At 44.8% G+C, this 19,349-nt stretch overlaps 1 protein-coding gene across 1 annotated transcript in view; it reads right to left on the reverse strand.

Moving 5' to 3' along the window:
• The window catches only part of SLC2A13 (solute carrier family 2 member 13), a 146,384-nt gene extending 142,310 nt beyond the window's left edge, over positions 1 to 4,074 (reverse strand). Inside the window, exon 1 of the mRNA XM_064702818.1 lies at positions 3,257 to 4,074. Within this exon, the coding sequence (XP_064558888.1) occupies positions 3,257 to 3,803 (547 nt within the window). The 5' untranslated portion in view covers positions 3,804 to 4,074. The remainder of the gene's footprint in view (positions 1 to 3,256) is intronic.
• Positions 4,075 to 19,349: the final 15,275 nt, after the last annotated feature.

Genomic DNA, 19,349 nt, shown 5'->3' on the forward strand with positions numbered 1-19,349 from the left:
TTTATTATTATCCTTTCTAATCTCTGGTTTAGACCCAGTAGCCAACACAACAGGAGGAAGCCTTCACCATTATCAGATGCCAAAGGTCCAAACACAGTTTGTACCAATGGCTTCTTTACCCAGCTAAACCCATACTAAGTGTCACCAAGCTCATGCAATCCAATTTCCTAAATGTTTGGATTTTGCCCCCATTTGCTGTAATGAATATCTGTCCAAGTGTTGCACTCCTGACATCTGGCTCAGACAAATTCCTAAAGACTCCAGGGCACCAGAACTGCTTGGAAATGAGGAGGGACTAACAGCCATAACCTTGTTCTTAAGCCATTTAGCAACTGTCATGAACTATGTATTTAGAAATTCAGATCTGAAAAGGTCTAAGGATATTCCAAGCTCATGCTGAACATGTTTTCCCTTTTTATGCATTCTCTAAATTTTGTATTAATACTGAGGGAAAGAGGGACAGAAAGGGAACATAACAGTCTCCACCATAAAAATCTATTCAACATTTACAATAAAAGAGGATTTCGACTTGTCCTTGAGAGAAAGACTTTATTTCCAGAAACATCTCATTCTGTAATGGCTGCAGAAAAAGGACAGTTTTTCCATTTCAAAACAGTTCTAAGGAAAATGGTAAAAAATGGACAAGACAGACAAATGAGAGATGTTCCTCATTTCAGCATATATCCTCTGGTTTTCAACCTTGAAAGTTTAACTTTATTCCTTTATAAATCACAGTCACAAGGAAAATAGCCATTTTCTCACACAGACAAAATTAACACTGATCTACCCTGCAGCCAGCAAGAGCAGAAGGAACATCACCACATCTGCTTTTACAGCACCACAGTACTGATCACAACACAGTAATTCACTTAGTAAATGCAAAAAAACCCACATGTATCTGGAGGAGATCTTTTGATGGGCAATTTGCAGAGAGCTACAGGGAAGAAACCTTAACTGTGTATAATTTTATACATTTCTTAGAAGTTTTTACTGGTTTTCAGGTAGGAAAGCATTTGTAACACTGCACCCCTGCACCCTCACATTTCAGCAGTTTGCATTATTGCTGAAGTCTCATGTTACTGAACAGACTTCTCACACCAGCACTAGGAAGCTCTGGCTCACTTTGGACAGTAAAATGATAGTCAGAAGTCTCCAAGAGATGAAAGGGAAGAAAAAACTTCCACCAATTTCTAATGCCTTCATTAAATTATCCAGGCTCCCTCTGGTGGGGGATTTAATGTAGAGACTGTTCCAGTTTGCTATATGAGAGCTTTGAACCACAACAGGTTTTTTCCTTCTGTAAAACAAACCGTGTTACATCTGGACTCTGCAATTCCTGGAGTTTCTTGTCATGCTTAATCACAGCAACCTGAGGTAAAGCTTTGTTCCTGGCTCTGAACTACATCACATAAAGAAGAGCAGTCAGTGATTAAAAAAAAAAAAAAAAAAGCTAAAACATCACATTTTTAAAACACAAATTATAATCCCTAGAATAATTCTCCTTTCTTACTTCAGCTCTCCAGAGTCCCAGCAGAACCACCACCTCTGCCTGAGGACAGAGGCCAAAGAAAGATTTCTCTCCCCAGGGCACACAAGAGATCCAGGGCTCCGAATTTTCATTTCTGGTTATATATTGATTATATTAAGTCCCAGGTCTCATATCTCTCCAATAATTTGAATATCATTTATTTGCACTATGGTCAGACAATTCCAACATGCCTATGTATCTCTCTACAAATCACACACACAGGAGTCAAGCAAACCATCCATCCATTTCATTTTTCTACAGCCCCTGAAGTTGTCATTTTAACCAGTTACAGTAAAGGAACATGACAAGCTTTACAAACACAGAAAGACATCACATGTGGTATTTTTAGTATCTACCACTAAATATATGTACTACATATTGCCATCAAAACTCCTGTTATCCATGTAATCTCATAGTCAAATTTAGTTTTGCCACCTGAACTTCATTACCAATATTATCAACATTCTGCAGTTTAAAGTCTTGAAATAAACAGCAAACATGCAGAGAGGTAGCATTCAAAAGAAAAAAATAAAAAAAGAACCATCCAACTTGAGGTAGGAAAACTGCAACCCGATGTTGCTGTATGGGAAAAGCAGCATGAGCCTTTTCATGGATGGAGACAATTTTGTTTCTGACAGCTCTTATTATGACTCACTAACTTTTCTTCCTTAATAAGGCCACAATTTGCATCAGAGAAAGTGTGTCTATAACAAGCCTGAGGACTTAGAAAATTATCCAATGGCTAAGAAGCATAACTTCGCTACACCGACAAAAACAATCTTAGTTCTCAATTTGTCCTTGTGCTTTCAGATAGAAAGGGATGCAAGACTATGCCTACTATAGTCCAAGAATTCTGATTAACCTCATACAGCCTATCTTAGATGACGAGTATAATTCAATTACTGCCAGATAGGATGGCAGCTGAAGCTGAAGAGCAACTCGGACTTGAGGGCTATTTAGGATATAGTCGGCACAGAAACCAGTCTCAAAGGTCAGAGAAAACAGTTCTCATCACTGCAAGTTCCTTGGGACAACTACAAAGTTTTACGAGAACCCACTGCTTGCAACCCATACAGGAAGGCAAATAAAGAGCAGCAATTCACGTTCAGTATATCATCAATGAAATCCACAGCCTTCCAAAGCAAGCGCTAACTTATTCAGACTAGGGAGATTACGACCTCATTTTGCCCCAGAGGCATTCCTTTAGTGCCCAAGTAAAGCTATGCTGGGAATCAGTAGAGAGGGATTTACAGTTCAGAGAGACAGGCGTGATCTCCTCGCCCCTGACCTCCCAGAACCCCCTCAAATGCAAAGCCTGCGGCGTACGGTGTGCACTGACAGACCACCCTAAACATGAAACTGCAGGAAGGATGCGAGACCATTCTCCTCGTACAGAAAACGGACAACTCTCCCAGCAACGGGGCAGGACTACACCACCTGTAGTAAAATCGAGGAGGGCAAGCACACATCCCGTCCCCTTGCACACCGCGCCGCGATGGCCATGGGACCCCGCCCGGACCTCGCTCAGCCACGCGTTCCCCTCGCCAGCTCCCCAGCCTTGGGCACTCCGGGACTGCTCCGCCTTCTGCTGCACCGCAAGGGGTTTGCGGGCGTGCAGGGACGGGCGATTCCCGGCTCGGTTAAACCTCCCCGGGGAGCGCTGTCCCCGCCGGGCAAGAGCCGGGTCCCCGCGGGGCTGGGAGCCGGGCGGGGCGGTGCGGCACTCACCGATGCCCAGCCCCACCACCACGCGTCCCGCCAGCAGCGTCTCCTTGTCGCGGGCGGCGGCCAGCACGCCGGAGCCCGCCGTGAAGAGGCCGCTGGCCAGCAGGATGCAGGGCCGCCGGCCGCACAGCCCGTTCAGGACGCCGCCGGCCAGGGCGGACAGGGCGGCGGCGCCCACCGTGCTGGAGACGAGCAGCTCCTGCCAGAGCGCGTCCAGGTTGAGCTCCCTCTTGAGGAGGAGCAGCGCCCCCGACACCACGCCGGTGTCGTAGCCGAAGAGGAAGCCCCCCAGGGCGGAGAAGACCGACACCACGTAGACGAAGCCGGGGGTCTCGTCCTGCTGGAACTGGCGCCGCGCCGCCCGCTCCAGCTCTCCGCCCGACGCCGCGCTGTTGAGGCTGGAGCAGGACTCGGCGGCGATGAGGCTCCGCTCGCCCGCCGCCGCGCCCGAGCCGGCGGACCCGTCCGCCTGCCGCCGCCTCTTCTCGCCCATCAGGTTGCTCAGGCTCCGCAGCGTGTACTCCACATTATCGCTGGCCTTGCGGGACATGGGACGGCCGCGGCGGCTCCCGCCCCGACCGGGGGAGGGCAGGGGGCTGAGGCGGGCGGCTGCCGGGCTACTCGAACTCGGGCGGCGGGGCTGCCGCTGCTGCCGACGCTGCCCGTCCTCAGCGCGCCCGCCCCTCTCGGGCCGCGCTCAGCTGGGTCGCATCTTCCCCCCGCCGCCGGGCGGACTTGAGGGGAAGTTGCCGCCGCTCCCAGCGCCCGGGCGGAGCTGGAGGCGGAGGCAGGCGGGGACAGCGCCGAGCGCGGCCCGGCGGGCGCAGGGGCGGGCTCGGCCGCCCCCCCGCCGTTCGCTGCACGGGGCAGGCGCGGCCCGGAGCGCGTGCGCACGGAGCGCACCCGCCACGCTCGCTCGCGGGCGGCGGGGCTGGCAGTGGCGCTGGGGCCAGGAAGGAAGTCAGGAGGGAAGCCAGAAAGGAAGCCCTGGGCGGGTGGGCGCCACGCAAGCCTGGGGCCGGTCCTCGAGCCCGCGGAGCTGTTCCCGCTGGCAGCCCCCGTCTGCATGAGGAGCAGGGGCCGCCGGCCGGGGCTGCCCACCCGCGCCGTTTCCGCACTGTCTGAGCAGCGCTGTCCGGGTGCCGGGCGCGTAACGATCGAGGTTCGCTTAGTAACTGGATCGTTTGAACGAAGACAGCGTTCCGCGTCCGCGTTTGTCGTTTTCTGAAGCACTGGGTGATACTGTCTGTGCTGCTGCGCACGGAGGTAGCGGGTTTTCACTTCTGGGGTCTCCCGGCTCTCTTCGTCCAAGCTCACTTGGGACCATTTCAGATCGTTAGTGTCGATTGACTGTCCCACCTCCCCTGCTCTCCCTCTTTTCAGGGTGTTGAATGGGAAGGACCCTAGGGCTGCGTAGCTCCAAGAACCCGTTTGGCGCTGCTGCCCTGGCTGCCGGGGCTCCGAGCGAGCCTGCCCGGCCCGTCCCTGCCCGCCGCACGGGAGCTGGAGCCGGCGCTGCTCCCTCAGAGCGCGGCGAGAGCGCTGGAACGGGCTGCCCGGGGACATCTGGCTGCTCCCTGGAGACACTGAACACGCGCCTGGACGTGTTCCTGTGTAACCTGCTCTAGCTAACCCTGTCTTAGCGGGGGCGCTGAATGATCTCCAGAGGTCCCTTCTAGCCCTAACAATTCTGGGATTCTGTCCCAAAAACAGGGGGGAATTGCCAGCTGTTTTTCAGAGTGGGACAGGTTTCTTACCATGTAGGAGCAGAGTTTGGAGCTTGTTCCTATGCTTGAAATAGAGCATTGTGTTTTGGTAATTCCACCTTTAAGCAGTCTTTTTGGGGATTTTTCACCGGGATGCAGAGCCTGGTGGATCCTGTCAGCAGGGAGAGGTGCCTGGCTCGTGAGGACCCAGGCAAGCTTTGCTGCCAGTGTGCATGGAGGGGCCTTCCAGATGCAGTGCATTTTTGGGGAAAAATATATGTCATAATATCATAATATTATAATTTGTACTTCTTGTATGTTGGCACGAATATGGATAAAACAAAATTTTCATTCTGACTTAACTGTCTTCTGCAAAGATTCTCATAATGAGGCCAGCCAGCACCCAGAGAATTTTGGTAATTAGCTGGATCAGTTACCAGCCCACACCTTGTGAGCAGTACTAGTCATAGCCATGTGAATTTAAAAATTAGAAGAGGGAGCAAAGTCCAACATGGCCAGCTGCACACAGTCTCTTTAGTGGTTTGCCTCTGCCTCAAAGCAAGCTGTGACATGCTGATACTGGTCCAGATAATACTAACTAAATAAAATAGTGAGCTGTAGTTACTAAAATAAGTATAATAACAGTGTAATAATGTCTCTATAGGTAATCCTGTTAGAGATGTGGCAGTGGATTTCTAAATACAATAGGTCAGCTTGCATTAAATGCATGTTAACATTCAGTTATTTTTAGTCAATATTTGGGTTGATTGGCACAAAGCATTCCTTATTTTAATAAAGACCAATAGGGGCCAACCCAGTACTAAAGCAAGAAATAGTTCCAGGTTCTAGCATGAGGAATGAAGTTATCACAGGATCACAGAATGTGCTGAGCTGGGAGGGACCCACCAGGATCATGAAGCCCAACTCCCAGCCCTGCACAGCACCATTCCCAAGAGTCCCCCCATGTGCCTGAGAGCACTGTCCAGACACCTCTAGAACTCTGTCAGGCTGGGGCTGTGAGCACTGCCCTGGGGAGCCTGTTCAGAGCCCAGCCACCCTCTTGGGGAAGAACCTTTTCATAGTGCTGAACCTAAACCTCCCCCAGCACAACTTCAGGCCACTCCCTTGGGTCCTGTCACTGTCACCACAGAGCAGAGATCAGGGTCTGTCCCTCCTCCTCCCCTCATGAGGGAGTTGTAACTGCAGCGAGGTCTCCCCTCAGTCTCCTCCAGGCTGGACAGACCCACTGACCTCAGCCACTCCTTATACAACTTCTCCTCAAGGTCCTTCACCATCTTTGGGCAGTCTAATAGTTTAATGTCTTCTATATTTAGGTGCCCAAAATGGCCCCCAGCACTCGAGATGATGCCACCCCAGTGCAGAGCAGAGCAGGACAATCCCCTCTCTTGCCCAGCTGGTGATGCAGTGCCTGATGCCCCCTGGATATGGGTGGCCCTCCTGGCTGCCAGGGCACTGCTGACTCATATTTACCTTTCCATCAACCAGGACCCCCAGGTCCTTTTCTGTGGCACTGCTCTCCAGCCTCTCCTTCTCCAGTCTGTCCATACATCCAGGGTTGCCCCATCTGAGATGCAGAATCTGGCACTTTCCCTGGTTGAACTGCTGAATGCTGGACATTCTGTCCAGAAGGATATTATGAGAGACAGTATCAAAAGCTTTACTGAAATCCAAAGAGATTACATCCTCCACCTCCCCTTGATCAAAGAGGTGGGCTACCAGGAACTGTCCCCTCAGGTCCAGCAGCTCTCCATGAGCAGACTGGCTTACATTGCTACAGAACAAACAGGAGAGAAGCTGTAATCTTCCAGAAGTCTCCAGACTTGCCTAACAAGCATAACACTCACTTTTTTTTTTTTTTTATGTAAGCCCCAAATAAAAATGTGGGACACAGTGCATGAAACAGAAAACATTCACACCAAATCCCTAGCCAGCTAGAAGGAATGCTTTTACAGAATACTGTCACAACAGCTGGCTGTCACAAAAACAACCTGTCTTTTTAATAGCCACTGCAGATGCTGGAGGCACTCTGTATGTTGCAGTTAATAGAGACTCAAGAGAGCTAACAAAAAGCTTTTATTTTTTTCAATTGATGTCCCGACACAAGCACAAACAGACATAATTTCTCATCAGATCATGCTGTCAAGCTTCTCTCTTAAAAGGATTCCCTGAAGAAAGACAACAAAAAGTTCAGCTGTGAGAGTTCATGCATTACACTGAAGACTGGCTTCATGAGAAAGATGGAGGATTTGTTTTGTTTGTAAATTTTCACTGTTGTGATCATCTCTCTATAGTACTACATTTCATGATAAAAACTGACTTATAGATGATTTCACATTAATTAAAAATGCAGTAGGTATGATCAGTAATATAAGACAGGGCATCAGATTTAAAGAAGGATTTGAATGGATTTTAGCTATGATGTTATGCTTTCAAGAGCTTGAATATTTAATTGAAACACTGTTTAGATTCACAGCACTTATTCTCTCCTTTAAGGTATGTTTGCACAATTGTTTGCCAGGATGTTGTGAAGTAGATCAAAGAACTTGTCCAGTTTCAAAAACTCAAAGTTTTATGTTTCAGTAGGGAGCAGGAATAATCACAGGATTTGGCTGCTTTTTATTTTGTTGATACATGGTATAAATCAGAAAATGTCTTCCAGAAAATTACCGAGGGCTTTGTAATGTGCCCAGAACTCTGCTAGACAGAACAGGGGAGTAAGCCCCTGTCTTTGCAGGAGTGGGTGGAGGAGTGCTGAAATCTCCAGCCCAGATTCACAGAGAGATGCTCTAGGTCTGTTGTGTGATAGTCTGGTGGTCAGTAGCCTCACCCAGCAAGTGGGAGGCCAGATTCATGGATTTGCTTCAGCCCAAGACTCAGGACCCAGGAAATCTCTTTCTCACCTTTCAAGAAGATTATAGGTTCAATAGGGAAAAGATGGATTTTTAAAGGAAATTGGGTTGATGTGCAGACAAGAATGTAAGAGCCATGGGGTGAGACAGAGTGAGGCAGAAAAGGATGTGATTCTGTGGCAAAAGAAGGTCAGTTTTATCAATGATGGGTATATTATTCACATAAAACTAGTTTCACAAAAAGAAAAAAGGAGTAATACAAGGAGCAAATCCTCAAACCAAGAATTCTTCCCTTCTCAGCTGGTGCTGTGGGAGTGGGCATGAGGTCTTTGGCCTCATGTGGTTTCAGCAATACAGTGTCCAACCCCTTTAGTTTTTAGTCTTGTAAACTAATTTCTTGTTTGTTACTGTTATGATGCCTTAAACTCTGACGCTGCTTTGATAGTCAATTATTTTGCCACAATATTTTGCTGAACAGAGTTGCTATATGAGCTGAGAAATACTACTGTGCTGGGCTGAGGGAAATCTCCTAGCTGAATATACAAAAAAAGATCAGCAAATGCAGTTTATAGCAGCAGCTTATATAATGTCTGAAACCTTGGAAAAGCAATGACAGAACCTTTTGTTACAAGTTTGCTTGCAGTCTTAAGGTTCAGAAACCTTTTCTGAACACAGAATTTTACATTATCAGTGTGCGATGGTGGGGTACAACTTTTTACGAAAAGCATTTCTTCCTACTGAGAAGACACAAACCCTGACCCATGATCACACCAGTTTGTTGAGTTTGCAGGTATGTCTGGGTAATACAACATTGAGACTGTAAGGAATTCTCTAAAGAAGAAAAATAGGATCTGAAAATAGGACTTTAGAAACTATTTGAAATAAGCAGTGTATTGCTATAAGACTTCATTTTGTTCCAAACTTCATCCTACAACAATGTTGTTTGGTCTCTTTGGAAAGAAGACACTTTCAGATACATTCTATAGTTTGCTGGTCCCCATATAACATTCCTTCTCCAGCCATTTTCTCTATATTGACAGAGTCATTCATTTATCTGAATGTGCCTGTCTCTGAGCTCTCAATACAGTTTAGTTGTTTGTAATCCTTCCAGTGTTTGATTTGGGTTCTCATTTTTATGTACAGATCTGATTAGATCCTTCTCCAATATCTCAACAGAAGTCACCTCTCATATACACAACCTCTCCTTGACTGGATGCTGCTATTTAGTACTCTTATTCCTGAGTGTCCTGCTCTGCAGTGAGACTTTTAGCCTGTTATTTACCTTCTACTGCAGTTATCTGAAACTGTAAACTGGGACATCACTATTGACCTCCTCTGGAAAATCCGTTCAAAATGAAAGTAGCATCAGAATTTATTAATAAGGAATGTACTGGTGCCATGCATTTAATCCTACTGGTCAAGTGTTAAGAGATAAGTTGTTTAAAAAGGAGGAAGAGTTACAGCCTTAGCACAGGAGGAAGGTATGGATGATGGTTGATGGCAGAAAGAAGCTGACAAACTGGGAGATGAAGCATTCTTTGCCTGACAGACTGGCAGCAGTACAGCTAAAGTTGCTAAGACATCACATCACAGGCTGTTTCAATCCCAGGTAACTTTACCAAAGTAACCATCTGAGCTCACTTTTTGTATAATTTCACTCTCTTTCTATAAATATGAATTCCAGCAAACCCACTTCAGTCCTATTGAAAATGTAATTGTAAGAAGCACATTTCTCAAAGTTAAATTTTTCTCTCTATTTTTATAATCTACAACTTTTTTATGCTTTAGAGCAGAGACTCAGTTTTTGGCAGGAGAACAGTTCCTTTCTGCCTTTCCTTTGGCTGTCAGAAGGAAGATCTAACAAGATTTGACTCTGGTACAGGCAGCAGCAGCACATGTGGAAACATGCTGCTAAATCCAGTGTGCCCCAATGGCTGTGTCTGCAGCTATGAGATAGAGAGTTGTGCACTGATATCTGTGCAGATGTCCAGGGGTGAAGGTCAGGCTGTGCATTTAAATGCATTGCTCTAAAATTCAGTGCCCAGCACATGCTAAAAGCCAGTGCAAAATGGGGAGTGGGAGTGGAGGGGAATGCAGACTTTTATCATTGCACAATTTGATTTTTTTACATTTGTGTACTTGTAAAGATGCCTTGCCAGTTTACAATGCTTATGAAGTCATTATTACCTTGTAAAAGTTAAAATTACTTAGTTACAACACCTGGCAGCATGGAAATCAAGGACTTGGCACAACACTACCCATGAGATTCCAGGGATACCAGGAATGCTCTTCATACACTGTATCTTCAAACAGATGTATGCCAACACAGAGCTGTTTGTCTGCCAAACAGAAACCTCCTCAAGTGCTGCAGGGAAGCCCAGAACGACAACAGGCCATCTCTCACTCCGTTCAGATTTCTGGAATCAGAGTAATGCTCTATTCCAGCACGCACCTAGCATCTGGTGTACATGGAAGCCAAATACAGGAGGAAGAGAACTACATGCAGACCCATTAATTTTGGTCCAAACCTCCTTCATTCTATTGTTCACTAAACAAATTTTATTATGATTTCCATAAAAGGTGGACAGTACTTCTAAACCAAATCCTTCTATGGATTATATAAGACCAGAACATCAGTTGTCTATCATTTAATGAAAAATAAATCAGAAAGGCTTTCAGGCTTATTTATGACTAAATGCTATTCTCCATCCCTGGAAAAGTAGCATCTGACCTGGTATGAATTCACTAGTTTATAAACTCTTACCTCATTAATGCAAAGTATTTCCATCAAGTTAAAGTTCCAAGAAGTGGAAGCCATATTCTGTAAGCTGCAGGTTAAAAGCTGGTTTTGCTGTCAGCCCTGACACTGCATTGCCTCAGAGCAGAGCACTGCACAGAAATGCTTTTTCTGAGTTTGCAAATGAAACTGGAAGCAGACCAGGAAGATTCCAGTCACTGACTCATTAAGTTGGTCGACCCTCTGGATCTGACAGACTGTGAATCCATCAAAATTTGTTTAGCGGAATTTTTTCTGAGAGGACTGTACCATGAGGGATAGGCAACTTTGAGAAGGAAATTGTACCGTGTGAATTCCCTGTATGTAGGGGGATAGAATATAAGTAAACAAAGGTAGTATAGAAAGTAATCTTACCCACCCCCCAAAGAGTTGCAGCTGGGTTAATTATTAAAGATTAGGAGCAAGCCTGACTTTAACAGGCCACAGCTGTAGCCTGAAGAAGAATGTTATAAAAGAGTAGATTGGTTGATTGAGGGAAGCTGGAGTCAGTTGGCTACTGTGAGAAGAAGAAAGAGTCAGTGCCTGGAGGAGGTGTCTATGAGAAACATCAAGGAGGTATGAAACTTAGCAATATAGAGCCCTTCCAATATAATGACAATAGACCTCTTACAATGTAATGGCAACACCTGTACAAAGGCAAGATACATTCAGAGGGTGCCTAAAGTTGACTGACATGTGCCAGACATCATACTGGGATGTGGAAGTTGAAAACCAGCACTTTCTATTGCTGGGAAGGAGGGCGTAGCTACAGCACACTGTCCTTTGTAATTGCATCCGTGTTTATTTCTTTCTCTATCTGTATTTAAAAAGTCCTATTTCTACTAAAGTAGCTGGATGGGGTTTTTTTAATCTGTTTTGTTCTGCTGAAAATATTAAAATCTGCTGCACTTTAGAACTGATCCTCTATGAAATGTTTTCTGTAGCTTCCTCTAGAAATTTTAACAATTCCCTGACAAGCAGCATAGGGGCCAAGGTGATAATGTTAAATTTAACATTAAAGACTCTTGAAAATTGCATTAATAGTGATTTTCGACCCCTTCAAAGCATTTGATATGTGGATGTGCTAATCCCCTGGGAAGGTTGGATTTTTAGTAGGAAGTGTTGAACAGTCATTAATACCCATCACAAAGTAATGCCACTGACTTTTAAAAAGCATTAGTAAGTTCAGTGAGGACTCTGCTTTCAATATGGCACTAACAACTCATGGCCCTGGTTATATGTGGGAGGCACTTCTCATGGTGCTCTGTGTGAAAGAATGGGAGCTGAACACACAGGACCTCTTTCTAGCAGCTTTCCAAGGCACCAGGCTGTTTTCACTAATGATGCAAAATTTCTGCAGCTACAAATTATATGCCTAAATCAGGGAGATTTGAGCTCATCCCATCTTTGCTTGTATCTAAAGGCAGGCACTCTGAGGCTGCCCTCAGTGGTGCCCAGTGCCTGGCAGTCAGGAGGAGCAGCTGCCCTACCACTGTTGCAGGACACAGAGACTTTGTGGTGTGCTGCACACAGCTGGAATGTGGCCATGGATGGATACACAGGAGTTAGGAAGGACAGGTGGAGAAGAGCCTGGGGTGTTATGCTTTACATTAAAGAGCTCCTTGACAAATGCATTGCCCCGGTATCAAACTGGAGACAGACCTGCTGAGAGTTTCTGGGTCAGGATCACAGCAAAGAGCAACCTGGGGGATGTTGTGGTAGATGAGGACTACAGACTGCAGACTAGGAGGACGCAGGGGCTGAAGCCTCCAGCTTGGGGCCCTTGTCCTCACTGGGTATTTCAGGCACCTGGTTGTCTGCTGGAGGGGCAGCACTGGGCAGGCAACCCAGGATGTTTTTAGAGTGCAATTGTAGCATTTTCCTGGCACAAGAGCAGGGCAGTCATGACTGACTTGTTCATGCTGGCTTGGATTTCTGCTGAGGAGCAGGGAAGAAGTGGGGGTGAGAGGGGTCACAGAACACTGCTCAGGCTGTGGATGGCTTGTCACAGGCTGCAGCAGTAGTGAGGTGACAGATGTAGCAGAGCCAGGAAGGTGAGCCACAAGACTGAGTGAGCAGATTGAGTTATTCAGGAAATAGCCTGTGGGAAGCAGCTGTGAAGGGGAAGAGTCCCCAGAAGAGCTAATTGGTTTTTAGAGAGAACTTAATGAGACCTCATGCATCAGCTATACCATTGTGCAGGAGCACATGAAGCTTCAGCTGACAGCCCATGGGCTAGGCAAGGACCATCCAGGTGAACTACAATACAGACAGGGAATATGCAGGAAGCAAAACCAAAAAGCACTGCTTAGTCACTGAGGAATAAAATCAGGGAAGCTAAAGCCCAGCTGGAACTAAAATTAATGAGGGACATAAAGAGTAGTAAGGTAAAAAGAGATAATATGGGTATAAGATGGGTCCACAGGTGGATGGGAGAGACAACACAGTGAAGGATGAAGTAATCAGTAGCTTTTTTGCACTAGTTGGCACATGTGAATCATGCTGTCTGGCCATTACACATAGCAGCATGGGGTGGGGAACAGAAGGGCAGTGGTAAAGAAGCAGTTAGGGAGCACTGATCTGTCTCATGGGCATTCAAACCCATGGAATCATGGGTGGTGGTCACTCAAGAGCATTGACATTGCTGGCCAGCAAGGAAGGTCACTATCATCTACAGAAAGTCATGGCAAGCAGGAGCGGCCCTGCTGACTGCAAGATAGTTAATGTTACATTTAATTCTAAAGGCAAGACAAGATACAGGGAACTGTAGGTCAGCCTGAGTGATTCCTGGACAGGCCATTCTTTGTTTCTCCTGGGACATTTACCTGAGGAGCTCAGGGGTGTGCTGGATAAGAAGACAGCTTTGCCCTCTGTACAAAAGGTGTTTGTACATCACCATGAGCACATGTGGCACGAGTAGTGCTGGGACTACACTGGATGACTGTATGAGACAGAAAACCACAACTGATACAGCCATGTTCATACTGCCTGCTGGGAATGGTCCCAGGAGCAATGTATCCCCAGCCACTCCCAGGATTTGTTTCAGGTCCTGTTGGTTGCTCCAAAACAGAGACTGAAGTGATCTACTATTTTGCACTGACACCTTTTATGGATCAGCACTCAACTTCTCTCAGTAGTGCTAGCTTGTTTAGCAGAGCAGAGGAGCCCCTCTGCTGACCATGCAGGCAGCTGTAACTCCTGCCTCAACACTTCAGCTTACATGCTTAAAGAAAGTGGTGTGAATACCCACCTTGACATAGGAACTGGGCATGCTGCCTGTACCAAAGCATTCATCACAGAAGATTATGTCCCTGAGGGGCACAATCCTATGTGTAATGTCAACATAAATGTGAGGTCTTGAATTACAGAATGCAACATATGGTATTGTCAATAGAGACTAAGGCACTTTTTGTATAATGAGTTGATATGAAATTTATGAGGTAAAAAAGGATGGTGTAGCATTCAGTCTCCTCTAAGACACTAACAGTGCAGTTTAGGATGTGTGGAGCTTCTAGCTCTGACAGTAACACACATAGGTGACATTGAGTGAGCAGCTAACACAGAGATGGCAGGTACCCACTGTTAACTGATAGTAGAGGTATCCTCAATGTGTGCTAGGGAAGCACAGCTAAACACCCCACAGGGAGGCATGTAAGTGTACAAGTTTGGGGAGGTAACAGAATACAAGGACTGCATCTTGAGTTGGGCAATGACACTGATATTCTTCACAAGACCATGAGAATGTAAACACATTAAGAAAGTGTGAAAGGTTTGGCTACACTGAAATGTGTGTGCTTACTCTCAACACTGAAGACTATTAAAGATACATTTTTGTTGCAAATCTGCACCTGTATACTAATCTTTGTGATAATTTGATTTCAGAGGGAAATGCCTAATAAATGGGAAATAAAGTGATTATATTTTTCTAATGGTAAACAGGTGGACCTTCTCTAAATGAACAAGAACTATTCAAGGAACACAATTTGGTGAATATATTTACCACTTATCAAAGATACAGTTCTGTGAATAATGAAGTAGTTTTTTCTTAGGACCAATGGTAAGTGAGAAAGAATCATCATTCTATCATCATTTGTCTTACATTCATCTCTCCAAAACTGACAATTAGAGAAGTCTGCATTAATAGCACTACTGTAGATAGTAGACAATGTAAGAGTGAGAGGAAAAAAATAAAAAGAAGCAGAAGAGGTTAAAAATGGCAGAGGAAAAAAGCTTGAAGTACAGTAGGAAGAAGTCAGAATCAAAAAAAAAAGTAGCCCTGTCAGCTTCTGGAAACTTTAAAGTAGTGAAGATGGAAAAAAAGAGAGACAGGAGAAAAAAGACATGGTGAGTAAACAGGTGGAAATCTAAGTTTTAGATACTGATTCCAGCTGAGTTGGGTTAGGTCAAGAGAGTCAATCAACAAGCAGCTGCTATTGAGGCAAAAAACTCTGAGCATCAATGATTTTGAAGAAAAAGAAGCGGAGTAAATAAGCAATTGTTTGTGACACAATCCCTCCCTCTGCTCCCTCTTGCTGTTGGGATTGACATTGCTTTAAAAGCCCAACACCATGTGTTTGTCATCTGATGGTGAAGCTGTGTATCAAAGAGCTTCCAGGCAGGTATTGGTTAAGAAAGTCTTCTGCTGAAGCACAACACAGACCTTTTCTAGGTTTCTTTGCAGGGACACACAGTCCAGATGGGTGGCTTTTAGATCTGCCTCCAAGTGTCAACCCCACATCTAGGCCTACAGGAGATTTTCCAGCAGGATCTCTCCCAAGCCTTTATGTGAGTTGGGCCCTTTGCAAGGCGCAGTACAGCTGGTGTTTGCTCTCTAAAGCTGTGCTCCAGCCCCGTCTTTCTATGAGACAGGGACAAGGGAATGGAACCTTCTACTTGGAACCTTCTTTCTCTGAACATCAACAGTCTTCACCAACTCAGATAATAGCTTGCATCAGGAGCAGCATTTATTAGTACCCTCCCAGCTTGAGAGTTCAACCCATGCCTGAAGGATGAAATTGCTGGAGGATACAGGCTGGCCCAACACCCACATCTTCTTTTTGGAGCCAATGCAGAGCACGTGGGAGCAGATCAACCATCCTAGTGGCCATTTGTAGGTAAAGACTTAGATGCTCTTCACCACCCCTTAATGTGGGTGCAAAATGCAGAGCCTACTGGAAAGAGGCAGCAAATCCCTCCATCCTGGGCCTCCTACCTGCCCTTTCCAGCCCTTCCTTGCTGATGGAAGAGAGTAGGGGACCACCAAGCCAGGCTTGGGTTTCTGCAACCATTGTCATGGGAGATGAAGACAGCTGTGAGCTGGGCTCTGACTCCTCTACAGGGATCAGCCTCCTCATGAGAAATGGCTTTCCTCAGCTGCAGCTTCCTTCCAGGCAGATGCACCTTGGTCCCTGCAGACTTCTCTGACTGCAGCTCTCAACACAGAAATGACCTCTCTGACAATGCCATTGCTCCTGTTCCTCCAAGCAGCACATTTTGCACAAACCAGTGTGCTGACAAATTCTGTTTGAACAGGAAATATTACTTCAGCATCACAATTATCTTTCCATTTTTCTTAATAAGCTTGCTGTGTGTATTACATTGTGTTTTGGGGCCAGCAGAGCTTCAAAACAGTTAGGTTTTTCAGCAAATAGCAATATTGGAAAACAGATGCTGGTCTGAAAGTATATAATTTAAGCAAAAACAGAGATAGGGAAAATAGAGTTTGCAGTTATGTTAGCTAAACTGTCCTCCTTGTTCCCCACCAGGGAAATAGAAGGGAAAGTAGCTAGGCTGTGAGATGGATTATTTTTTACAGGCATGCTGATTCCTCAAATCCATTCATGAAAAATGATCAGGGAAGAGAGGCACAGCATAGAAGCACTGCAAATTACACTGGAACTTTCTGTAGTACTAATGCATCAGTGCCTGTCATTTGAAATTTCTGCATCAGTTATTTGGGAGTTACATTAATGGACAAAAAAAGTCATGTTTAGTCATCAAATACTCATAACTGGTTTGGGTAATAGGGTTCATCAACAGACATGAAAGAAAGTATATGAGACTTAGGATAAGACAGGAGATGAGAGGTTCCCCATGGGTGTGGGAAATCGTCAAGGAAAAGAATTACTAATGAAAGAAAACACACCTTTTAAAGTAGACCACTGATTTGTTGTGTGGGGAAGGACTTCAAACGAGCAGCGTTCTTTCCTCGCAGATACTAAATTGTCTGTGGCCATCAAATCTGCTACTGTCAGCCTGTTCCTGACAAAGATGCTTGGAACACAACCCATTAGACTCAGAGGAAAGATGTTCAGGACTGGTACCCTGGGATGGGACCTGACTCTATCCCCTGTTACATTGGGTGGGCAGCTGGAGCTCTTCTGGGGCATGATTCTGAGATGGCTGTGTGGGTATACTGCTCTCTTGGAACCTCTGTTCCCCTCCCTTTCTCATGCAGCATTAAGAATCAATGCCCTGTTCTAGCTTTATTTTCTAACTGGTCACCTTGGTGTGTTGGACCATTGGTTTAAGGTCTTTTCATTGATGGAAGGGATGAACTCTCTATTCTGGAGAGACTTTGACCCAGCTCTTGAGAAAACAAATGAATTTATGAAAAGCACCAAAGCAGACCTGCTGCCCAGAGCAATACAAATGCCTGCTTGAGGCCACACTTTCTGGACCAGGGCATACTCACACCAGGTTAATCTTCTGAGCAGCTGAGAATATCTCACCAGTCTCTGTTAAAATCTTTTTTCTCAACCATTTTTCCCTCCTGAAAATTTTTGTCTCTTTTAAAAAAAAAATAAACTCGTGTGTTTTGTGCCTCCCTTGTCATATATTCTCAAATACAACTGAAAAAAGAGCTGCTCAAACATCCTTCAGATGGGACTCAAAGCACCATGACTGAGAGAGAAGGAAGTAACAAGTGGAGATAGTTTCTTGTAATTCAAGTGCATGTGGTAGGACCCTTTGGCTTTCCCTAACAGAAGTCAGCTGATAAAGGTATCAGACAGATCTCCAGGGTGACCTAAATGCATCCTTGCTGTTATGGTCTGGTGCCTGAACCTACCAGTTGCACTAAAATCTTTTGCTGAGGTTCATGTGACAAGTGGTATTAAATTTACCAATAGTTTTGATAAAAAAGAAGGCTATGTCTCAATGAAAGTCAATCTCTTTTGGGACTGGCTTTACCTGAACAAAATTATACAGGCCAAATATAAACTTAACTATCCTTCAGCGTCCTAGGCTAGTAAAACAAACACAAAAGTGTGCCAGCAGTTTTATTAGCTGAGTTGTAGAAACTGTTTTATAAGAGGTTTTGAATATGTAAACTGCTATAGACCTTGTGTGCCACCATCCATTACTATCAAGGCTTGAAAAACATCAACACCAATTTGAAGAAAAATGGTTAGGAAGTTTTGACTGTAAAAGGTAACATTCTTTCTGACTAATAATGTTGACACTTAAGTATTAATAATATTAACAGCATTTTCCTTCTTGATTAAATATAAGAATATGGTATTACAGCTGCTATTTTGATAACAACATCTGCCACATGGGAATTCTGACTTTAAAAAGAAAACTAACCTAGTGTATGCCAGATACTGGGATGAACAAAAAAGCATTAAAAGCTGATTTAAAATTGCAATGTATTACGAAAAAGTGTCAGGTGATGTAATTAGCTAAAACATGCCAGGAAATTCTGATATTTTATTTCCACATAATGAATTTGTAATGCAAAGTCCCATGACTTTCAAGTCAAGTTCAACTTCTGGAAGCCATGTGCAGGTGTGGTGCATTTTTAGTTACGGAGCACACAGACAAATGCCAGAGGGGGTAATTCTCTCTTTGAGACTTCCTTGCACTGAGCAGTCAAAATAATTTTAAAATTGATAGAGTACAATAATTTTTTAGAAAGCTGTCCAATCTCATTGTAAGTTCCTAGACAGTGCGCACATCAGAAAATTTAGCTCATGTGTGGAAATTTTCATTTACTTGATTACAGCTTCCAGCTGGAAACTTCACCTGCAAGCTATTGTGCTTTTTTCTAAACACTGAAAGGTTTATAATTTCTCATTCCCCCATGTAAACATTTATATGGCATTATCAATCACCTTCAAAGCTGAAATCACTTTTCTTACATTTCATATTGAAAGATTTATTTTAAAATTCTTATTTTTTTCTGGCTTTAATTATTTCTGGCAATGACACAATTTTCAGTCTATACACATGGATGTATTTCTTAAGTATAAATATTTTTCCCCTAGTTACATTTCTGTCTGAAGATGACACTGAAAACATGTTGGGAGGCAGCATAGCCAAGAAATTGTGAATAGGTGTGTGCCTTTAGCAGCATTTTACAACAGTATTTAGCTGTGAAGTAAAGTAGTGAAAACATGAGGATCAAGCAGCCCTAAATAGATATTCTTGAGTGTCTATTCAGCAGTTTGGATGTCCTTTTGAAAAAACAAAGCATGCTCATGACACTGAATATCTCACTGTCATGCCCAGTAAGAGGCACCTGACACCTTTGTCCTGTGTGCTTCACTTCACCATTTAAAAGAGCTGTTTTGAATGAAAGGCTAAAAAATAAACAATTGAGTTCAGGGCAACATTTTTGTTACCAGGAATCAGCACTGAGATTTGAAGCCTTGAACCTCTATCTTCACAACTGCCAGCCTTCAAAACCAGCTGTGCTGGCTGGTTGTTAACACAGGGACTGAATGGAACCCTGGCCGCTCCCT

Source organism: Zonotrichia leucophrys, chromosome 1A (assembly GCF_028769735.1).
Source record: "Zonotrichia leucophrys gambelii isolate GWCS_2022_RI chromosome 1A, RI_Zleu_2.0, whole genome shotgun sequence".
Classification (NCBI taxonomy): domain Eukaryota; kingdom Metazoa; phylum Chordata; class Aves; order Passeriformes; family Passerellidae; genus Zonotrichia; species Zonotrichia leucophrys.